The sequence below is a fragment of the Dipodomys spectabilis genome, unplaced genomic scaffold, assembly GCF_019054845.1.
Source record: "Dipodomys spectabilis isolate Male_0828 unplaced genomic scaffold, ASM1905484v1 ptg000098l, whole genome shotgun sequence".
Lineage (NCBI taxonomy): Eukaryota > Metazoa > Chordata > Mammalia > Rodentia > Heteromyidae > Dipodomys > Dipodomys spectabilis.
The window spans coordinates 3,373,135-3,394,406 of NW_024870775.1; the positions used below are offsets into that span (position 1 = coordinate 3,373,135).

Sequence of the window (21,272 nt, forward strand, 5' to 3'; positions counted from 1 at the left end):
TTGTTTGTGATCATTTGGAAAAAATTATATTTTTTTCTTTTTCTTTTTTTTTATTGTGAAAGTACTGTACAAAGGAGTTACAATTACATGGGCAAGATAATGAGTACATTTCTTATCAAGCATTGTAGCCTCCTCCTTTGTTTACCCTTCCCATCCCTTCCCATCCTCCCTCCCCCCCCCCCGCCCCCCACCCAATCCTCCCTGTCCCCCGCACAAAAGTTGTAAAGTTCATTTTCGACATAACCACTTGTACATCTCATTGTTGCAATGGGTCCACCTGTATCCCTAGTTAAACGATTTGCTGGAAAAAAAATTATATTAAGTGAAGTAAGCCAGGCCCAGTTCTGGGTCACAAATCTTGCGAACGCTGTGAAGATTCAGCCATAGACAGGAGAGGTATCAGCTCTGGACAGGTGAGGTCTCAGTACTGGACCAAGGAGGTCTCAGCCATTGATTGCTAAGGTCTCAGCAATAGCCACTAACCTGAAGATGGTGGTGAGCTACACTTCCTAGGATGTCTGGCTGAGCGCCACTCCATACCACCCTGAAGGGCCTTATGGGTCTTATGAGTCTCCATCTCAAGTAGTATTTTGTGAGGGAGTGAAGGTGCCTGCTGGCCCTGCCTAACAGGACTGAGTGGAAGATGGTTGAAGTGACTGAAAATCCAGCCTTGATCTGGAGGAGCAAAGGAATCACTGGGAACCAAAAACTGCTCCACAGTTTTCCTCATTTTCTCTCATTGTGACTGAGGTATCTAAAGAAAGAGTTAATGTGTATGATTTCCACACTTTTCTTTCTTTTAGAAGAAAATATACATGCCATTTATTTTCATTCAATCATGTAACACACTCATCTCTTTAGTATGTGTGGATCTGTTAAATTCTATATTTAAACATTTGTATGATTGCTTTGTGGACATGTAATAATTGTATATTTATGATGCATGACATGATATGTTGATATGGTCATACCATGTGGAAAATCTCAACCAAACTTTAAACATGGACATCACTTCATATGCTTAATACTCTCCTAAAACATGTGTACTGGGGCAGAATGGGATAAGGTAGGTGGGTGAAAATGGGAAACTCTGTAGGCTGAGAGTGAGGCTCAGTGGTAGAGTGCTTGTTGCCTATGTGTGAGACCCTGGGTTCCATTCTCAGCACTACAGAATAAAGACATAAAACAGAATAATTATTTCTCCAAATGAAAAGTCTAGGTGCTGGTGGCTCACACCAGCAATCCTAGTTACTCAACAGGCTGAGAGCTGAGGATCACAGTTCAAAGCCATCCTGGTCAGAAAAGTCTGTGAGACTCTTTTTTTATTATATATATTTATTGTAAAAATATTGTGGAGAGGGGTTACAGTTACATGAGTAGGCTAATGAGTACATTTCATAGCAAGCATTGTTACCTCCTCCTTAGTATTCCCCCTACCATCACTTCCCTCCCACCTCCCTAACTCCTCCCGCCCACCCCCCACAATGGGTCAAACTGCATCCCCATTTAAGCATTCACTGTACCCCTTCCCCTCCCCAAAGTACAAAAATGTATATACAAGATGCAGAACACCCACATCCCCATGGGAGAAGAACATACAAAGAAACAAAAGAATCACATAGTGCATTGTAAGTACATCAAAAACAATAGCAAGAAAGAAAAAAACCACTTGTGTCCCTGTCTTGGGGTACATTTTGCCTAACATTATCTCATGTGGTCATATGTACATATCCTTTGACATTCTCTGCTTATCCTAGACATGTAGTAGTCATTGCAAACAAGGGAAACCATGGGACCTATGTTTCTTTGGGCCTGGCTTACTTCACTGAATATAATTTTTTCCAAGTCTTTCCATTTCCTAACAAATGGGGCAATGTCATTCTTTCTGATGGAGGCATAGAATTCCATTGTGCATATATATATATATATATATATATATATATATACACATATATATATGTATATATATATATATATATATATATATATATATATATATATACTATATTTTCTTGATTCACTCATCTACTGAGGGACATTGGGGTTGGTTCAATATCTTAGCTATGGTAAATAATGCTGCCATAAACATAGTTGTGCTGGTAGCTTTGGTATGATTTTGTGATCATTTGGGTAAATGTCTAAAAGCGGGATTGCTGGGTCATAAGGGAGCTCTATGTAGTGTCTTTTGGGGAACTTCCATACTACTTTCCAGAGTGGTTGAACAAGTTTACACTCCCACCAACAATGCAGTAGGGTTCCCTTTTGGCCACATCCCTTCCAGCATCTCTTGTTACTAGATTTCTTGATTATAGCCATTCTATCTGGTGTGAGGTAGAATCTCAACGTTGTCTTGATTTGCATTTCTTTTATGGCTAGAGAAGTTGAACATTTCTTCATGTGTTTATTAGCCATTCTCATTTCCTATTCAGAGAAGTGTCTCCTTAAGTCTTTAGCCCACTTACTAATTGGGCAGTTATTTCTGTGAGGAATTGTTGTTGGGAGATTTAGTTTTTTGAGTTCTAAGTATATTTTAGATATGAGACCCTTGTCCATTGTATGGCTAGTCTGCATTTTCATGCAATCCCATTTGTCCAGCCTTCCTCTGATTTGTTGTGCTTCTGGGTCTCTATTAAGAAAATTTCAGTCTGTGCCAACGAGCCCTAGATTTTCTCCTATCCCTTTTATAATGTTTTCAGGGAGTCTGCTTTTATTTCAAGGTCTTTGATCCATTTTGATATATATGGATCTAGCTTTAGTTTTCTACAAGTGTTTAACTAATTTTGCCAGCACCATTTACTGAAAAGGCTGTCATTTCTTCAATTGACCACCAAGAAGCCAAAAGTGGAGGTATGGCCTCAATAAGAGAGCACTATTGTTGAGCACAAAAGCTCAGGAACAGTGCCCAGTCCCTGAGTTCAAACACCCTGAGTTCAAGCACCCACATACAGAAAAATGAAAAGTCTGTAGATGGTGTATAGTTGAGTACAATAAGACCTAAATAGGACTGGATCCTTAAAAGGTTTGGGCTAGATTTGAAGCATTTATTTACTCTGCTTTGTAGGTGAATACTGAGCACTAAAATATCTTTAATGTTATTGAATTTTTTTTGGGGGGGGTCCAGTTGTGGGGCCTGAACTCTGGGCCTGGGTGCTGTCCCTCAGCTCTTCAGCTCAAGGCTAGCGCTCTACCACTTGAGCCACAGCGCCACTTCTGGCATTTTCCGCTTATGTGGTGCTGAGGAATTGAACCCAGGGCCTCAGGCATGCAAGTCAAGCGCTCTACCACTGAGCCACCTTCCCAGCCCTTAAAATATCTTTAAGACTAAGATTCTTATTCTGATGTCCAGAGGCAGATGACTAGATTAGTCAAGATTATCCAGAAAAAAAAATTGTACCAAAAATTGATAGGTGGATAAATAGACAGACAGGTTTATAATAGGAATGACTCATATAGATATGGAAGATGATAAGTCTCCAGGTCTGCAGATGACCAGCTGGTGACCCAGGAGAGCACTGGTGAATGTTCAGTCTGAGAGCTGGCAGGCTCAAGACTCAAGCAGAATTTATGGTTCAGTTTGTGATTTAAGGCAGGTAAACACTAATGACCTAGCTTACTCAGTGGAGAGCAAGATGCCTCTTTTTCAGGAATCTAAATTTGTTTGGTCTATTCCAGCCTTCAGCGGAAGCAATCTACTTTATTCAGTCTATAGATCTAGCTGTTAATCTAATCCCAATAGACATATCTGCATATACTATCAAGATACTAAGGATGTTTGGATATTAAGAATACCTTGTGACCCCATCAAATAGACACATAAAATTAACCATCATAAATCAAGCCTTTGCCAACTTAGCACAGACACCTATCTCCTTCAACCAGATTTCATCACAAATAAAAGCAATGAAATGGTCGTAATCCTGTTAGTGCACAACTGAAAATGCAACACTGAAAAAACAGAGGAAAGCAGTCAATGGAAGGGATGACACTGATCCAGAAGCATTGCACTCATAATGGTGGACTTGCAACCTCCTTATACAAATACTTAATAATAACAAGAATAAAAAATTATTTAAATTAAAAAAGAAAAGATATGTAGAACTGCAGCTAAAGAAATGGAAGCGAAGCACACAAAGGAGGCTTGCTTGTTTTTGATACCATGTACCTTACACACTTTGATGTAAATTAACAATATAACAGTATCATAATAGAGTCAATGCATCTTTGTTATGCTATGAAAGAATTAAATAGAGAAATAAATCAAGATTGTATACACACACATTGTCATCCTTCAGTATCCGTGAGTTAGTTCCAGTGAACAAATCTCTACCCTAGTAGATACCATAACTGTCCATACTTCAGTTCCATCTATAAATTGCATAGTATTTGTAGATAAACTACAGATCTCCCCATGTACCTCAAACCATGTGTAAATTAATTACAGGATGTATATGGATATATCGTGTTTGATTGCATTTGGCTTTGTTGTAGTTTTTATGAAATGAAAGTTCACATCATACTGCGCAGAGCCTGTGTTTCAGCACAATTTCTCCAAACAACCTGTGCTCACCTTACTTTTCTGTTTCATACTTGAAAACTGGCATCATATTTCAATTTTTCAAGATTTTTATGTTTTTTTGTTGTAAAAATACTGTACAGAGGCGTTACAGTTACATAAGTGAGGAAATGAGTACATTCCTATGGAGCATTGTTACCTCCTCCTTCGTTTTTCCCCTACCATGCCTTTCACCCTCACCTTCCCAGCTCCTCCCTTCCCCCCTCTCCCCCACCCCAAGTTGTAAAGTTTGTTTTCAACATAGTGTCATTCATCTCATTGCTACAATGGGTCAATCTGTGTCCTTATTTCAGCATTTTGTTATTTCCTTTCCCCTCCCCAAATTAGAAAAACGATGCAGGGCACCAACATCAAATACAGTGAAAACAGAGGTTATACTGTGGGGGAAGAACATACAAAAGAAACAAAAAAAAATCACATAATACATTTTAACTACATTAAAAACAATAGCAAGAAAGAAAAAAACAGTTGTGTTCCTATCTTGGGGTTCATTTCACTTAACATCATCTTATATGGTCATATGTACATAGCTTTTGACCTTTTCTACTTGTCTTAGACTTACTTATACTAGTTATTGCAAATAAGGGAAACCATGGGACCTATATTTCTTTGGGCCTGGCTTACTTCAGTTGATACAATTTTTTCCAAGTCTTTCCATTTCCTAACAAATGTGTGATGTCATTCTTTCTGATGGAGGCATAGAATTCATATATATATATATATATATATATATATATATATATATATATATCTCACATTTTCTTGATCCATTCATCTACTGAGGGGCATCTGGGTTGGTTCCATATCTTAGCTAGGTAAATAATGCTGGGATAAACATAGTTGTGCTGGTAGCTTTAGTATGGCCTTGTTTGTGATCATTTGGGTGAATGACCAAAAGTGGGATTGCTGGGCCATAGGGGAGCTCTATGTGGAGTCTTTTGAGGAACCTCCATACTGCTTTCCAAAGTGGTTGAACAAGTTTACACTCCCACCAACAATGCAGTAGGGTTTCCTTTTGGCCACATCCCTTCCAGCATCTGTTGTTATTAGATTTTTTGATTATAGCCATTCTAACTGGAGTGAGGTGGAATCTCAATGTTGTTTTGATTTGCATTTCTTTTATGGCTAGAGAAGTTGAGCATTTCTTCATGCGCTTATTGGCCATTCTTATTTCCTCTTCAGAGAAGTTTCTCTTTAAGTCTTTAGCCCACGTATTTATCTGGCAGGTGTTTCTTTGGGGATTTATTGTTGGGTAATTTAGTTTTTTGAGTTTTAAGTATATTTTAGATCTGAGATCCTGATCTGTAATCAATAATGTGCGTGTGTGGTGTGTGTGTGTGTGCACATGCACACTCACCTGCCAATCCTGACACTAAAACTCAAGCCTTGAGTATTGTCCCTGACTTTCTTTTGCTCAAGGTTAGTGCTCTTCCAGTTAAGCCACAGCTTCATTTTCTGCTTTTTGGTAGTTTATCAGAGATAAGAGTTTCTCAGACTTTCCTGCTTGGGCTGGCTTCAAACCATGATCCTCATATCTCAGCCTCCTGAGTATCTATATCAATGACTTGTAATGTTATTACTGGGATTGTTTGGAGGAGCCATGAAACCCACCCATTCAGGTACAGTCCTCAGCAGAAAGCCACATTAATCAGTGAAAGCACATATGCTACCTGTTCTACAGATGGACAGTTCTCCATCTCTGTCCTTCTTCTGGAGCTTTCTAACTCTGCCTGATACATATAGCACTTTGAAATTTGACATAACCTCTAAGAGATCAAGTTATAGAAGGAGTGCACATTTTTCACTTTCAATAAAAGCTAGAAATGATCAACTGTAGTGATCCAAATGTGGTTGAGACAGGCTGAGTGAGGTCTTTTGTGCTACATAGTGAGACCAATTTGCATGCAAGGAGACATTTTTTGAAAGAGACTGAAAGATGAGTAATGAGCACAAAGGTGGACAGGCAAAGACACACAATAAATCAACAGATCAATAGATAAATACAACAAAGATCATTATCAAGGAAAGTAAATAATTCTGGGTTCAAATCTTCATTTTACTTTGTACCAGCCAGTTATTTAAACTGATATTCATTTTATCACCTGTGAAAGGAAAATTGGAAATATCTACCTGTGTGCATATTGGAGGAATGAAGGGAACACAGTCCCAGAATAGGCTCCCATTGTTCTCCTTGAACTTGTTTGGGAATGTAAGCCCAAACTTGTCATTCAGACACCCTTTTTGGCATCATACCTTAAGATGATATTGAGTTTTAGAAACTTTAGGACCCAGCACAGATGGGCAGATTAGAGATTGGCACACTCTATTGACCTCAGACCTTAAGATCATACTGATTTTAGATAGAGGTTTTAGGGCCCAGCAAGATGTACAGATTAGGAGCAAGAGGCCATCAATGCTGGCCTAGAGCCATTTCAGTTTATGACCTTGATTGCTCTGTCTGGGCTTTGATGTCAGGATGAATTCTTCAGATTCTCTTGGCAGCTTCAATCACCATTGCATGTCTTTTTTTCTTGGCTCTCGAGCCCTAACATTTCTGTGAAACTCTTGTCACTGTGAGTGAGAGGAGTCCTCTGATTAGGCACAGAGTTCCAGGCACAGAATATGGAGGTTCATGTTCTGCCTTTTCTCTGGCATACATTTTCTCTCACATACATATTAAGTAAGTCAATATTGCCTATGCTCTTAGCAAGAAAAAAATGACACCCATGCCTGTGGCTCATGCCTGTAATCTTAGCTGCTCAGGAAGATGAAATCTGAGTTACGGTTTGAAGTTAGCCTGGGCAGACAAATCCTTAAGACTCCTTTCTTCACTTAAGCAGCAAAAAGACAGAAGCGAAGGCATGGCTCAAGTGGTAGACCCAGATCAGGAAAAAAAAACAAAAACAAACGCTTCCTAGACCATGTGTCCATGTGTTGTGCCTGACCTTTCTGGGCTTGGATCTGACCTGGGTGAGCACTTGCCTTAAAATTTTAGCCTTTATGTCCTGACCTCTTCAAAGTCAATAAAAATGGCTTTATTTATTGTAAAGTCTGTGGAATCTATGAAGTTTTCATTGCTAAGCTAACCAATCAGTTGACTAGCTCATAGGTAATATTGTCACGTGTACTCTCTGTACTGGACATGGTTTCCCTCCTGTGTACTCCCAGTGAATTTGGTGATTGCTTTTTTCAAGGATTATCAGAGAGGTCTTGGTCATTGTTTTTCTAACAATTTTTTATTAGTACCGAGTATTCTTTTAGTTAAAAAACAACAGAATACAATAGGATCACACTTATAATCACAGATGCTCAGGAGGCTGAAATCTGAGGATTGTGGCTCAAAGCTAGCTGGGCAAGAAATCCATGACTCTTACCTCCAGTTAACCACAAAAAACTGGAAGTTTCCAGGTGCTAATAGCTCATGCCTTAATCGTGGCTACACAGGAGGCTGAAACCTGAAGACTGAGATTCAAAGCCAGCTGGGCAGGAAAGTCTGTGGGACTCTAACCACTAATTAGCTACCAAAAAAAAAAAAAAAGCCTAAAATGGAGCTGTGGATCAAGGGGTAGAGTGCTAGCCTTGAGCAAAAAGCTAGTGCCCAATGCCTGAGTTCAAGCTTTAGAATTAACACACACACACACACACACACACACACACACACACAAGCCAGAAGTGGAGCTATGACTCTTGAGTGAAAAAGCTAAGGGACTCTGAGTTCAAAAACCAGTACACACACAACTTAGAAAAGCATCTTAGGAAGTGGCCTTCTGGCTCACATGGTAGAGCGCTAGCCTTGAGCACAGAGAAATTCAAGACAGCACCCAGGCCCTGAGTTCAAGTCCCAGGACCAGCAAAAAATAATAATACAAAACAAAAAACAACTGGGTGTTTGTTTGGACTGGAGAAGGGAGGCGACGGGGCGAAGCGCACGTGGATGGGGGAGCAACGCTGCCTGTGGAGATCGGCGGAGGCCGACAGGATCCGTTGGCTGCCGTCCCCGCTGCCGTGCACTGGGTTAAAAACGACAACTAATGCCAACCATGAAAGATCCAAGTCGCAGCAGTACTAGCCCAAGCATCATCAATGAAGATGTGATTATTAACGGTCATTCTCATGAAGATGACAATCCATTTGCAGAGTACATGTGGATGGAAAATGAAGAGGAATTCAACAGACAAATAGAAGAAGAGTTGTGGGAAGAAGAATTTATTGAACGTTGTTTCCAAGAAATGCTGGAGGAGGAAGAAGAAAATGAGTGGTTTATTCCAGCTCGAGATCTCCCACAAACTATGGACCAAATCCAAGACCAATTTAATGACCTTGTTATCAGTGATGGCTCTTCTCTGGAAGATCTTGTGGTCAAGAGCAATCTGAATCCAAATGCAAAGGAGTTTGTTCCTGGGGTGAAGTACTAAAATATTTCAGTAGACAGGGCCCTCTTTTGGTGAATGTAGCACAATTTCCACACTGTGAAGGCAGTATTAGAAGACTTAATTGTAAAAGCTCTCGTCACTGTGTTACACTTATGCATTGCCAAAGTTTTTGTTAGTCTTGCATGCTTAATTAAAGTGCCGAGACTGTTATTAAGTAAAAAGCTGTCAAACATTTACTGAAAATAGAATTGGCCCCATGGCTTAATGTAAAGACAGCGAGGAAAGAAGCACCAGTCAAGTTGTGACAAAGCACCAAATTTAAAAAAAAAAAACTCTAAATCTTACTGAATTGTCGTTTTTAAGGCTAAACTGGTCCCTAGAAATTACTAATGTTTTTTAATATCTACACTTTGTTTAAAAAAAAAAAAGAATTCTAATTGTTAAGCAGAATTCTCAATTGCATTTGTCCTCATCAGAAAGAATCTCCTTTTTCTGGTTCATTTGTTAATTTCATTAAAGACAAATATGTCTTTGGTGATTGAGAGTACAAGAACGTGAACTGATAAAGAGCTAGTTTGGCTTTTCTGGTATGTTATCATAGTAGAAATTGAATTCTCTTGAGGTTGTATCTGAAGAAGTATTTGATTTGAGAACTGCGTCCTTTGAGGATTCGTATCCATAGCCATAACTGTGTAAAGTGTAAGTTAGGACCCACACCAGCTCGTAGTCCAGTAGAACAAAGAGATTATAAAATGATTTGAGTGGTGCTTTTCCTTGCATTGTTAACCATCATGACAGTAGTCTACAGCACAATTTTTCTTTTAACAAAGCTAGAACAGTTTTGGCTTCTTAAACTTCATATTTGGGTAGGTTCAGCTGCCATACGTGTTCAGTGTGAATAGTGTTTAAGTTGAAAATATTGTAAAAAAATTATATTTTTTCAAAAATATTAAAAAAAATAAATAATAGTAGAACTGAAAAAAAAACCAACTTTGGGCTGGAATGCAGCTCAGTGGCAAAGCACTTGTCTACTAAGTATAATGTCCTGTGTTTGATCCAGGTACCCAAAAAAGAAAAGACAAATAAACAAAACAATCCTAGCCAAAGATCCCATGATGCCTCTTTTGATCTTATGAGACTAGTAGCCCATTGCACACACGATGTTCATTTACATGTAATGCACTGGCCCAGTGTTTGCACTGTGGTATTGGATTGTATAAATTTTCCTTTACTCCTTAAAAAATGGGTTGTATTGAACACATGAAAAATCCAATCTGGTGCTCTTCAGGGAGCTGTTTCTCCTCCCCTTGTATAGCCTAAGACACAGGGCCAGCAAACTTGTCCCCTCCTTAATCTAGTAAGGAACATTCCACGTTGGGGTCCCACTGGCATACACAGGCTGCCAAGGTCCAAGATTTTATACAATGAGAAGCTGCTCTTTATAGCAAACCAATTGTTCAAGATCAGAGAGAAAATAAACTTCCCTCTTATTTGCAGGACAGGGCACTGTGCCAATGGTGAATGAGATTCTAATCCAGCCTTTGGTTTGTGTCTGTCCCATTGTTGAAAGGTGAATTAAAAGGTCAACAGAGAAAACAATCCCAGGATCCTAGCTTGGGACAGTCTGTACCGTGACAGATAGTCACCTGCCCCTGGTTGGGTGTTCTTCATGTGAAGGGCCTGCAATAGGGTCCTTGTGGTTTGTGGCACTCACTAACTCAAGGTTCTCCTAAAGCCAGAGTCTTGGTACCAAGGTGGGAGCAAAGCTGGAGGCTGAAGTCCCTGGATCCTAAGTGGATTGATCCACATAGAGAATGCAGCAGAGCCTGGATACAGCTGCCTTTCAATGCAAAGAGCCTACCAGAAATCCAGGCCAGATACCAGATCAGGACACCGATGACAATTTGGGAATAGGGTGTTGAAAATTCAAAGAGCATTTAAAATCAGTCACTAGATGGGAAAGTGTGAAAGATCAGTGAACCTTATAGCTTAGACTTTAAGTAAAATAAAGACAACTTTAAAGTGGTTTTCTAAGTTTGACTTCACCCTACATGTTTATATAACATTGGCCATATGAATGCTGAAGATTAAGTTTTGAAACTAATGATAGTTATAATTGTTGATTAATCATTGAAGTCTTTTCAATGGGAAAAAGAGAAAAGATGGACTTTTCCTTACAGTCTTACTATGTCTGTTTCTAATGTATGCTTCTCATGTACATAGGTATAGCAACAGTGCATAGTGAAATTTATTATAAATGTTATGAGTTAATAAAATTTCCTCCGGGTGAAACAAAGTACAGAAGGTAATCCCAATGCAATTCTTTTCTCAGTAATCATTATGCTTTTCTCTCCTGGGATTTTAATTATCATGTGTCAAAAGTAAAAAAAAAAATCTAAACTATATTTATATTTTATATTCAATTCAAAATAAATAAAAATATAATTCTATATTTCAGCTTCGGTTCATAATGGGATAGCTCAAGTGGTAGATCACGTGCCTGTCCTATACTAAGCCTCTTCAATCTTCAGCTCTGCAAAACAATAAAAACAAATCAAAGCAAAACAGAAGAAAATAATTGTGCCTTAGGATGTTTAGCTCCGTTATTTTAACACTAGGGGAAGTATTTGTGTGTTCCATAGGAGAGAAAGTTAAGTGAATCCAAGAGTGACACACGATTACAGTGTTAGGCAAGCATTAAAATGGATGCTCCTGGAGAACGAGGCTCTACTAGAACTGATAAAGGTCATGTATAATGGTAGGGATTTTTTTCAAAGAATGTGTAAAATCAGATGCCCCATATTGTTTCAATTACATCAAAATATGTCTACATAAAACAACTGAAGCAGACATTGACCAAAAAAATGTAACTCATTATAACCCCTCTGTAAATTACCTTTACAGTAACAATTTTTAAAATTAAAATAGAAAAAAAAAAACTGATGTGGGGAAAAACCACCACCTTATTTCCCCGAACACTTTTACTTTTCCCAAAAGTCCAGAGGTCTACCTCCTGCCCCAGGTGAAGTTGACACCAGCCGGAATTGCTGCTTCCAGCACTGGGGCAGGTGCAATGAAGGTGCAGCCCAGACCTGCTTTTCTCTTTCCTTGCTGATCAGTCACAGAATCAGGTGATTCAGAGGAGGTGTCTTCAGCTGATCCTGGGTGAATGGCCTTTTTTTCTTGGAAGACAGTGATTTTCATCTAAGTGGCTGTGATGAGACCCAAGCACTTGCACAACCCTGCAGGGGGTGCAAGCTGGAGTGTTGGATTCTCAGATTCCGAGACCAAGGGGGCTAGGGGTTGGGCAGGGTAGAAGAATGTTCTCATCCAGAGAATGGTCTTGTTAGATTCTTTGTAGATTTCCTTGATAGTGGGAAGCACACACACACACACACACACACGCACACGCACACACACACCATTCAGCTAGGATGAGGGGCCCTAGCCAGAACCAATCCTTATAGCTAGAGAATCCTCCATGCACACATGCACAATATTCATACAACCTACATGTGCATATCAATACCCTAAATAACCCACATTTACTTAATTACATGCATAGTAAACGCCTATATACATACCCTCACAACTAAAAATATGTACATATGCACACATGCATACCAACTCAGTCACACACATATGCATGACACACTACACTTATGCTTGTGTACACACATGTTCATATGTGCATGCATAACACACAAAATATATACTCATGGCACTCATTTACATGTATGCACATAGCATGTTGTAGTATTAATGTATGGCAGAGTCCTATAAAGGGTTACAATGGGCCATTTGTGGTCAGATGACCTAATACTAGTCAGAATTATTAATAATTGTAGGGCTCAACTTTATCTAAATCTTTTCATCTGGATGTTGTTGAACCATCTCTGAAGTTTCTTGTAAAATGTTGTGACTTCAGTGAAACAAGATGGCATCCACCAATAGCCTCAGAGTTCCTTACCTGTAACTCCAGGGAGGGAAGACTCCTGTAGATTACAGTCACAGCCTTGAGTTTCAACCTAGAGGTAATGGTATCGTGGACAGCCCAGGGGCCGGGAGGCTCTGCTGTAAGCATTTGTGTCTCTTCCCTCCTCCCAATCACCACACTGCCTCTCTCCTTTCTGACAAGAATTAGCCTGGTGAGCACAGCCAGTTGTCATTCAGAAGAGGAATTCTAGAGAAAGTACCTCTTAGGGACATTTCTACTCTGTATCAGACATGTTCTATGGGTCCCTTCCTGTCCATAAAAATATGTATCAGTTGGCTTTTTGTTACTGTAATGAATACCTAAGATTATCAATTTACAATGAGGAAAGATTTATTTTGCCTTACAGTTTTGGAAAGTTCTATTTGTGGTCATTTGATTTTGGGAGGATGGCAAGACAGTAAAAAAGAGAACAGAAAAAAGAGAAAGAATGAAAATGGGGTCCTATAATCTCCTTCAAGGGCATCAGGCACAGCCTGATCCAAAACCCCCCACTAAGAGGTTCTGCCACCTTCCTACAGTACCACACAGAGAACCAAGTCTTTAACATGTAGTGCTCTGGGGGACATTCCAGATCCCACTACATCAAGGAAAAAGGTGCCAATTACTTTCAAGGGCTTCGCCCTACCATCCTCTCTAACCAAGAGATAATCTGGAACATGAGATCTGTTACTCACACATCTGGAAGCTGCTGAGTGCTGGAACTGAGGCCTTTGGAGACTCCAGCCTCTCATCAGCACTTGACTTGTAGCTAATGGTAAAAACTGACATCAGCTTTGGTTGGCATCCAGCTGCCATCTCTGAGACAGCCCCTGAGAGCAAGGCCCTGGAACAGTTGCAACGCTGAGCTCCTGAGTATTGTAGGGTTCCTCGGTGAGCTCTCCATCCCTGTGAGTAGTGCAGGGCTGGCTGCACTATAATAGGTCTTCAACACAGCTGAGGAAGATGGGTGGGATGGAGACCCTGCTCCTCAGAGTTTGGGCTAACAAATTATCAAGAATCCAATTCTGCTAAGACTATGGTTCAACCAGTGTATGAATTCAAATGAAAACAAACTGATTGTAAACAAACAAAAAAGTCAAAGAAAACTCAGTTCTGCTTTTTTAAAAACTATATTCTTTCTAAAGCAATTGTTTTCTTAATGTATTATGTCTATTTGTTTATCTTTGCAATGTAGATGTAGGGCCCTGCTTTGCTGGACTGCTTTAAATTACGTAAGTGGTCTTACACATTACTCCGTAAGCTTTATTATTTCCTTTTATTCAGTTTTATATCTTTACTTTTTCTTAAAATGTGGTAAAATGGAGCTGAGTGTTGGTGGCTCACACTGGTAATTGTGGCTACTCAGGAAGCTGAGGTCTGAAGCTCCCAGTTTGAAGCCAGTCTGGGCAGAAAACTCCGTGAGACTCTCCAATTAACCACGCAAAAGCCAGAAGTAGATGAGTGGCTCAAGTGATGGAGGGTCAGCTTTGAGCAGATAAAGCTAAGCAAGAGTGCCAAGCCCTCAATTCAAGCCCCAATACCAGCACACACACACACACACACACACACACACACACACACACACACACACACACACACTCGTGAAATAGAGACAAGATCAAACATACCACTTTAATCATGCACAGATCTGTAGTAATAAATATATTCTCATTGTTGCACAACTCCATCCATTTCCAGAACTATTTCATTTAAGAAACCTCCAAGTTTTCCCGCTCTTAATGAGGGTCCATCTACTTCTGAGCTCTGATTCCTGACTTGCCCTCAAGCTCTTCTACATGGCTGGTTGTAACAGCTGTTGATGCAGGTAGAGGAGAGGAATTCACATCGCTTTTCCAGTTATACCTCCAGGGTTTATTTAGTCCAGGTGGACTCTGGATATGGATCGAGTGCAATGTTGGTCAAGATTTCTGTGAATTCTGCAGCTGAATTTATAAACCTGCGTACTACAAAAGGTTTACCAGAATTCCACCCAAAGTTCTGCTTTCTTCCAGAAACAGAATCCAGAATTTGGAATCAAATAGAATGAACAAAAATGCCTCCCCTGCTCTAGGCCTGGGATGCCTTATCCATCCATCCTTCAGATCGCCAGCATCCTGAGATGTCCTCTTTTGTTTTGGTACTCTGGGACAGCCATAGCACAGATAGACGATAAGGAACATTCTACTGAAGTGCATTTCAGTGATTCTAAAGGAAAGGTCTCATAAGTGGCTTTTCTTCATGGCACCTAAGAACTTGTGTATCTTGACATAGTATGGTCACAGGAGGTAAATTATAGTCTGGTTTCTTTTTCCTGCAGAAGGTAGACCTGGTACCCTATACCATATGGTGGGGCTAGGTCAGATTGTTTCAACTCGACTACAGCTCCTGGCACTCAAGTCTCCTTTCTACTCCCTGGGAAGCCTCCCTGACATGTTCTACAATGAGCTCAATAAACTCTTTATGTGTGGGTTTATAAGAATTCCAGAGTATGGCTTGAATTTCAGGAGCCAGGGCATATGAAATCACTTTAATAGGTACATATCCTGGAACTTTCTACAAAGGTGGGAAGATGCTTGTCATCTTGTCTGCTCTCTATCCTTCCTTCCCATTTCTTCTATTAGCTAAACATCTTTTTGGCAATAACTGCACCTCTCAAACATCAACCCAGGGGTTTGACTGGGCAAATCCTAAGAACTCAGCTGTGTGGGATTTGTGTAGGGAAAGTCATGTGATCCATGCTGACCCCACCAGAAACCTCTCCTTGCCTCTGGTTTTCAGCTGTCTAGGAGGTGAAAGCTTCACTGAAGTTGGAGAGACAAAAGCCAATATTCGGGATTAAGCTGGACAAGAGTAAATACAACTTTGGCTGGGTAGGATTATGGTTTGAAGTTAGGCTGTGCAGAAAAGCCTATGAACTCCATTTCTAATTAACTAGCAAAACATCAGACTCTAGGCATGGCTCAAGAGGTAGGGCATCAGCCTTGAACAAGAAAGCTGAGAGTTTGAAGTCCTGAGTTCAAGCCCAGTATACTGTTGTACATATGTACACACACACACACACACACACACACACACACACACACATATGCACAGAGTCAAAACTTCAATTTCATCCTTTCTAGGTTATCTATGTTTTAAAATTATTCATCAATAATTATTTTCTTATCTTTTACTGCAGATAATTGAGGCAAAGTAAAATGAGCTGTATTCTTACAAAAATGGTGACAAATCATTACCATCTTGGTATTTTTCCTTCCAGTTGTCTTTCTCTGTTCTATTTTTTTAAGGCCATTTGAAGATTTTATTCAATATTGGTTTTGTATAGGTACTAATACTGGTACCTGTTGTCAGGTGCAGGCAGGTCAACTCTGAAACTCCTAAGTGATATCAATGAAGGGAAGAAGAGAGTATCTTTTCTCTTGGTCCCAGTGTCTTCCCTCTATCTCACTTTGGCATAAACTAGCAACCTTATCTGTCTCTGTTGCTAGGACTAGAAGATGTCATTTTGTTTACTTACCCTTGCCACTCCTAGTTTTAATAATCAGTAACAAGTTGTTTTCCTCCCCAGAGGTTAAGTATTTAATGACTTTCTGTGTTGCAGATTGGGTTGTGCTACTGTGGGGGGTTTTGGGTAGTGAAACCCCAATGAAGAATGAGGACTTGCTTTTGAATAAAAGACAAGAAATCTGATGCAATAAGCAACAGTTTATTTATAAAAAAAAATAAAAGAAAAAGAAATAAAAAGCCAAACTTAATTCTTTTAAGACATATTATAGATTAAGTAAAAATACCAGTATTAATATATATGTATATACATAGTGCATATATATATGTGTGTATATATATATATATATATATATATATATATATATACAAATGATATAACATTAACATTACATGCTTCTCAGGACAGAAGAATTAGGACACGTTCCCTCAAATCAATGCAAAATTCTATCACAATTTAAAACAACTGCAAGAAAACTTGCTTCCTGTATTTTCGCATGTTAAACTTCAAGTACAAGAAGTGATCAAACCAGAATCTAAATGTGGAAACCATCTGCTATAAACCAATGACAACGGACTGCCAGAAGTTCAGGGCTGGGGAATGGAGGGTCTTCTGAATTCTCACACAGTTCTCCATAACCTTACAACTGTGTCAACCTTCTACCTGAGATGAAAGGGATATGAGGAAGCGTGACAGTTCAATAGGTTTCATGTGCACAGTCACACAGACATGTCAACAAAAGCAACCTGGCAAACATCATTTTAGAACAATACTGGCCATGAACTCACCCTGGGGGAGGGATTCCTTTCTCACCTGTCTTTGCCAAATATAACACAGACATTGACCCCACCCCCCCCCCAACCCCCGAAACGAAAACAGAAACAAACAAACAAACTCAGGGTGAAGCACCTCTGGCGATGATCAGCATACAGCAAGGGACAGAGAGGTAGCATTTCCTTGGTGACAGCTCCGGGCTGACTCAGATGATTTCAACACACCCTCTTCTGCAAAAGGCACTCACATATTGTCTGTTTATAAATCATACAGTGGGGTCCAAGCATGGAAGTTTCTCCTACAAATATAAAAGAGATAAGCTGAGGAGCTGGTATAGCAATGGAAAGAATCTAAGAAATACACATTGTGGATAAATGTGCACGTTCTTTTCTTTTTTGTTTTTGTTTTAGGATAATCAATAGTTTAAAAAAATTCATTGAAAAGTTCAGAATTCCAATAAAATTATCAATAAGAAGCAAGGTACTGAAGGAGGAGAGATGGGAGTCCAAAACACTGTAAGGAGGGACTCTTAACTTTTCAAGTGAGCCAAGTGCAGGATGTGATCTGCTTTTGACAGAAAAACCATCCACAGACAGGGTGTGAGGGAGGGAGGTGGAGGCAGGGAAAGAAGGAAGGAAGGTGGCATTGTCAGGATGTAGGCACAGGAAGGAATGTCTGGGGGATGTTCCAGTGGGAAAAATGGGTTGCAGCCCCTTGATGTCTGCACTCCAAAAACACCCTGCCCAAGCCAAGGCTGCCCTCACCGGGACACCACCGAGCTAATGGAATTGTAAGATGTGCCACTGTTGCAGCTTGAGGCATAGGCTTCCTGGCCATTGCCATCGAGGTTGATTTTGAACACGGAGGAGGCCTTCAATAGAAAGTCTGCTGCATCCCGGCGACCCAGCTCTCTCAGTTTGGACATGAGGATGCCCACAGTGCTCTCTGGGTAGGAGGTCCATTCCCGCAGCAGGGCATGTACTGGGCTAGGAAGGAAATCCCTAGGAGCCCCACTATTGGTGTTATACTTGGCCACCAGATCCGGGAGGCCCAGGTTCATGGCGAGAAGGCACCAGTCCTTCCCCATTGGGTCAGGAGGGTCTAGTAGGCGACTCAGTTTCCTCCGGGTTAGGAGGTTCAGGTCTGAAGCATGAATGTCCATGCCCAGGCTGGCCTGCGAGTAGACATCATGACAGCCAAAACACGTGATGCTACTGAAGCTCTCCTTGTACCCGCCCATGGTGTTGGTCAGGGAGCTCTCTTTCAGGGTCTGTGCTCGGAAGAAGTCTCGGGGCTGGTAGACCATGACAGGCTCATGGTGCTCCCGAAGCTGCTGGGGACTCAGATAATGCTTCACTATCAATAATCCGGGCAACGTGGTCGCCATGACGTTCTCGATGGTGCTGCACACCGAGTCAAGCAGCAGGCAGCACTTGATCTTTTCTGTCTCCAGTCCACGCACCTGCACCTCAATGCCCTGGCCATGGTTCACCAGCAGCACCAAGAGCTCGGCCCCACGGTTGGCAATCTTGCAGCCACCCACCCACAGGCGGATGTCCGCATCACCCTCCGCACTCTGCTGGTGGATCCACCGGCACAGGTTCACCTGGACCTTGTGAAAGATGCCACATGGGAAGGGGGTGAGGTGTTCCACGGGCACGATACGCACGCCACCATACACCATCACTTCATCCTCCTCGTCCGTCCAGGAGCGCTGTAGGTTGTCAGTCTTGATCAGGGCAGGGACATCCACCATGGTGCCGCTGCTCAGGTCCCGGGCGCAGATGTCCATGGCATCCAGAATCTGCAGCAGCTCCTCCACATCACTGTCAGGCACTAGCCTCTGGATGTCTTCCATGGTGTAGCGGCCCCGGTAATGGTGCAGGGCCCGGGGGGTCTCCACAGACAGCAGCTTCCCCAGCACGTTGGTACAGAGCCAGCGGGGATCCAGCAGCAGCACGTCCTGCACTGTCTCACTCTGGATGATGTTGATCTGTCAGAGGGGACAATGCAAGGTCATCAATAGAAATGGAACCCGAGCCATGGGCAACCCAACACTAGCACACTGAACGGTCGGAGCCCAGTAAGGAGTGGAGACATTCTAAGAACAGAGATCCTCAGATAGAGCACAAGTCCATCTCTAGAACCAAAAGCTGACCTTCCCAAACTAGTTTGGGAATATAAGGCGAGAGATTCTGAGAAGCAAATGTCATTGAATATCAAAAGATCCAAAAAGAAAAAAACAAAAAGAAAAGACACAACAGCTATAAAGAAGAGGTAAACAGCCGTGCAATGGTGGCTCACAATTGTAATCCCAGCTACTTAGGAGACTGAGATCTGAGGATCATGGTTCAAAGCCAGCCCAGTCAGGAAAGAGATTCTTATTATCTCCAGTTAACCAACAGAAAGCCATACGTGGAAGTGTAGCTCAACTTGTAGAGCGCCAGGTTTGAATGAAAAAACTAAGGGACAGTGCCCAGGCCCTGAATCCACACAAGTGCTGGAATGAAAAAAAGACAAAAGAGAAAGAGGAAGAAGAGGAGAAATGACAACCTATACAGGGCAAGGAGTGATTTTTTTTTTTTTTTACTTAATTTTGAGTCACCAAAACACAGTATGTAAATGAGTAACAAAATAGCTGTAAGAGCAATTACGAGAAGTAAAGCCTCCTTGTACGAGGACTATATATATTCAGTCACAGTACTGTATCAATGTTGTGTTTTCAACTGTGATTATTATATTGCGTTATGTCGTGGGATGGATCTCTTTGGAGATACAAGGATGAAAGGATGATGTCTGCAAAATAAAGAAGAAAATGAACAGGAGAGAGAGCAGATGCCACAAAAATGCCACCATTTAGGTGTTGAGTATTGATGATAGTGTTCTTTTTTATTTTTCTTTTGGCAGCAGGATTGGGGCTTGAACTCTCGGCCTGGGCACTGTCCCTCAAACCCTTCAGCTCAAGGCTAGCGCTCTACTGCTTGAGCCACGGCACCACTTCCAGTCTTCTGGTGGTTTACTGAGATAAGCATATCCCAGGCTTTCCTGCCTAGGCTGGCTTTGAACCACAATTCTCAGATCTCAGTCTCCTGAATAGTTAGGATTACAAGTGTGAGCCACTGGTGCCCGGCTTTAGCTTTTTTTTTTTTTAATTTAATTTTGTTGTAAAGGTGTCATATAGAGGGGCTACAGTTATATAAATAAGGTAATGAGTACATTTCTTGTTGAACATTGTTACCCACTGCTTCATTTTTCTCCCAATATCCCTCCCCTCAGTTAGCTTGTTTTTGCTTAAAGCTGGTGCTCTACCACTAGAGCCATAGCTCCACTTCTGGCTATTGTATTGGGGACAAGAATCTCCTCTACTTTTCTGCCTAGGCTGGCTTTCAGCCATGATCCTCAGATCATGAGTAGCTAGGATTATACACAGGAGCCATTGGTGCCCTATCATGGTAGTGTTCTGATAGTTTAGTTTCTCTAAGGCTTAAAATTTCCCCACAATGATTCAGAATGATCTGTCAATCCACCATTATGTAAGTGTGGAAAGATGTGCCACCATGATAACAACTTGCCCCACTGAGAGGATGGCAATGAGACCAGAGACAATAACCAAAACGTCCTTCCACTCTAAAGGTCAATGTTTATTCCTTAAAAAACCCAAAGTAGCAACGAAAATCATGTGACAACAGAAACAACTTGCTCATTTAAGGGAACTCACTTTTCCTCTGTTCCTGCTGTTTGTTCCAGGCTGGTTCTTTGAATAATGATGACCTAATGTGGACTCCTTCCTCAAAGTAGACTCGGATGCTGTGTCCTGTGGACACAGGACTCTTCTGCCCCAACCTAGCTTAGACCTTAAGAGACCTTTCCTATAACTGCGCCTTAGATAGAAAATTTTATGCAGCATAGCCCATGTCTAGACAGTTCTCAACAGGGCATTTGCTGGAGTATCGCTTGCAATTTAGTACTGAGTAATGTCATCTCATTTAAAGACTAATCTACTGTCTGGAGTGGAGACCACAGAAATTATATGCTCAGTGTGCCATGTGGCTCTTGGACCAGAAAAAAAGA

At 41.0% G+C, this 21,272-nt stretch overlaps 2 protein-coding genes across 4 annotated transcripts in view; one reads left to right on the forward strand and one right to left on the reverse strand.

Annotated features, from left to right (window-relative positions):
* The first annotated feature begins 8,520 nt into the window (after positions 1-8,520).
* On the forward strand, positions 8,521-9,052 carry LOC122113772 (polyadenylate-binding protein-interacting protein 2-like). Its single transcript, XM_042686856.1, has one exon. It carries the CDS (start codon positions 8,605-8,607, stop codon positions 8,986-8,988), a length of 384 nt encoding a protein of 127 aa, XP_042542790.1. The 5' UTR covers positions 8,521-8,604; the 3' UTR covers positions 8,989-9,052.
* A 7,557-nt stretch (positions 9,053-16,609) lies between these two features.
* Dapk1 (death associated protein kinase 1) overlaps positions 16,610-21,272 on the reverse strand; it is a 204,195-nt gene continuing 199,532 nt past the window's right edge. For all 3 annotated transcript variants that reach the window (XM_042686658.1, XM_042686656.1, XM_042686657.1), the window contains exons 26-27: positions 17,966-19,194; positions 16,610-17,499 (exon numbers count right to left, since the gene is read on the reverse strand). In XM_042686658.1, coding sequence (XP_042542592.1) covers positions 17,460-17,499; positions 17,966-19,194 — 1,269 coding nt within the window. In that variant the 3' untranslated portion in view covers positions 16,610-17,459. The remainder of the gene's footprint in view (positions 17,500-17,965; positions 19,195-21,272) is intronic.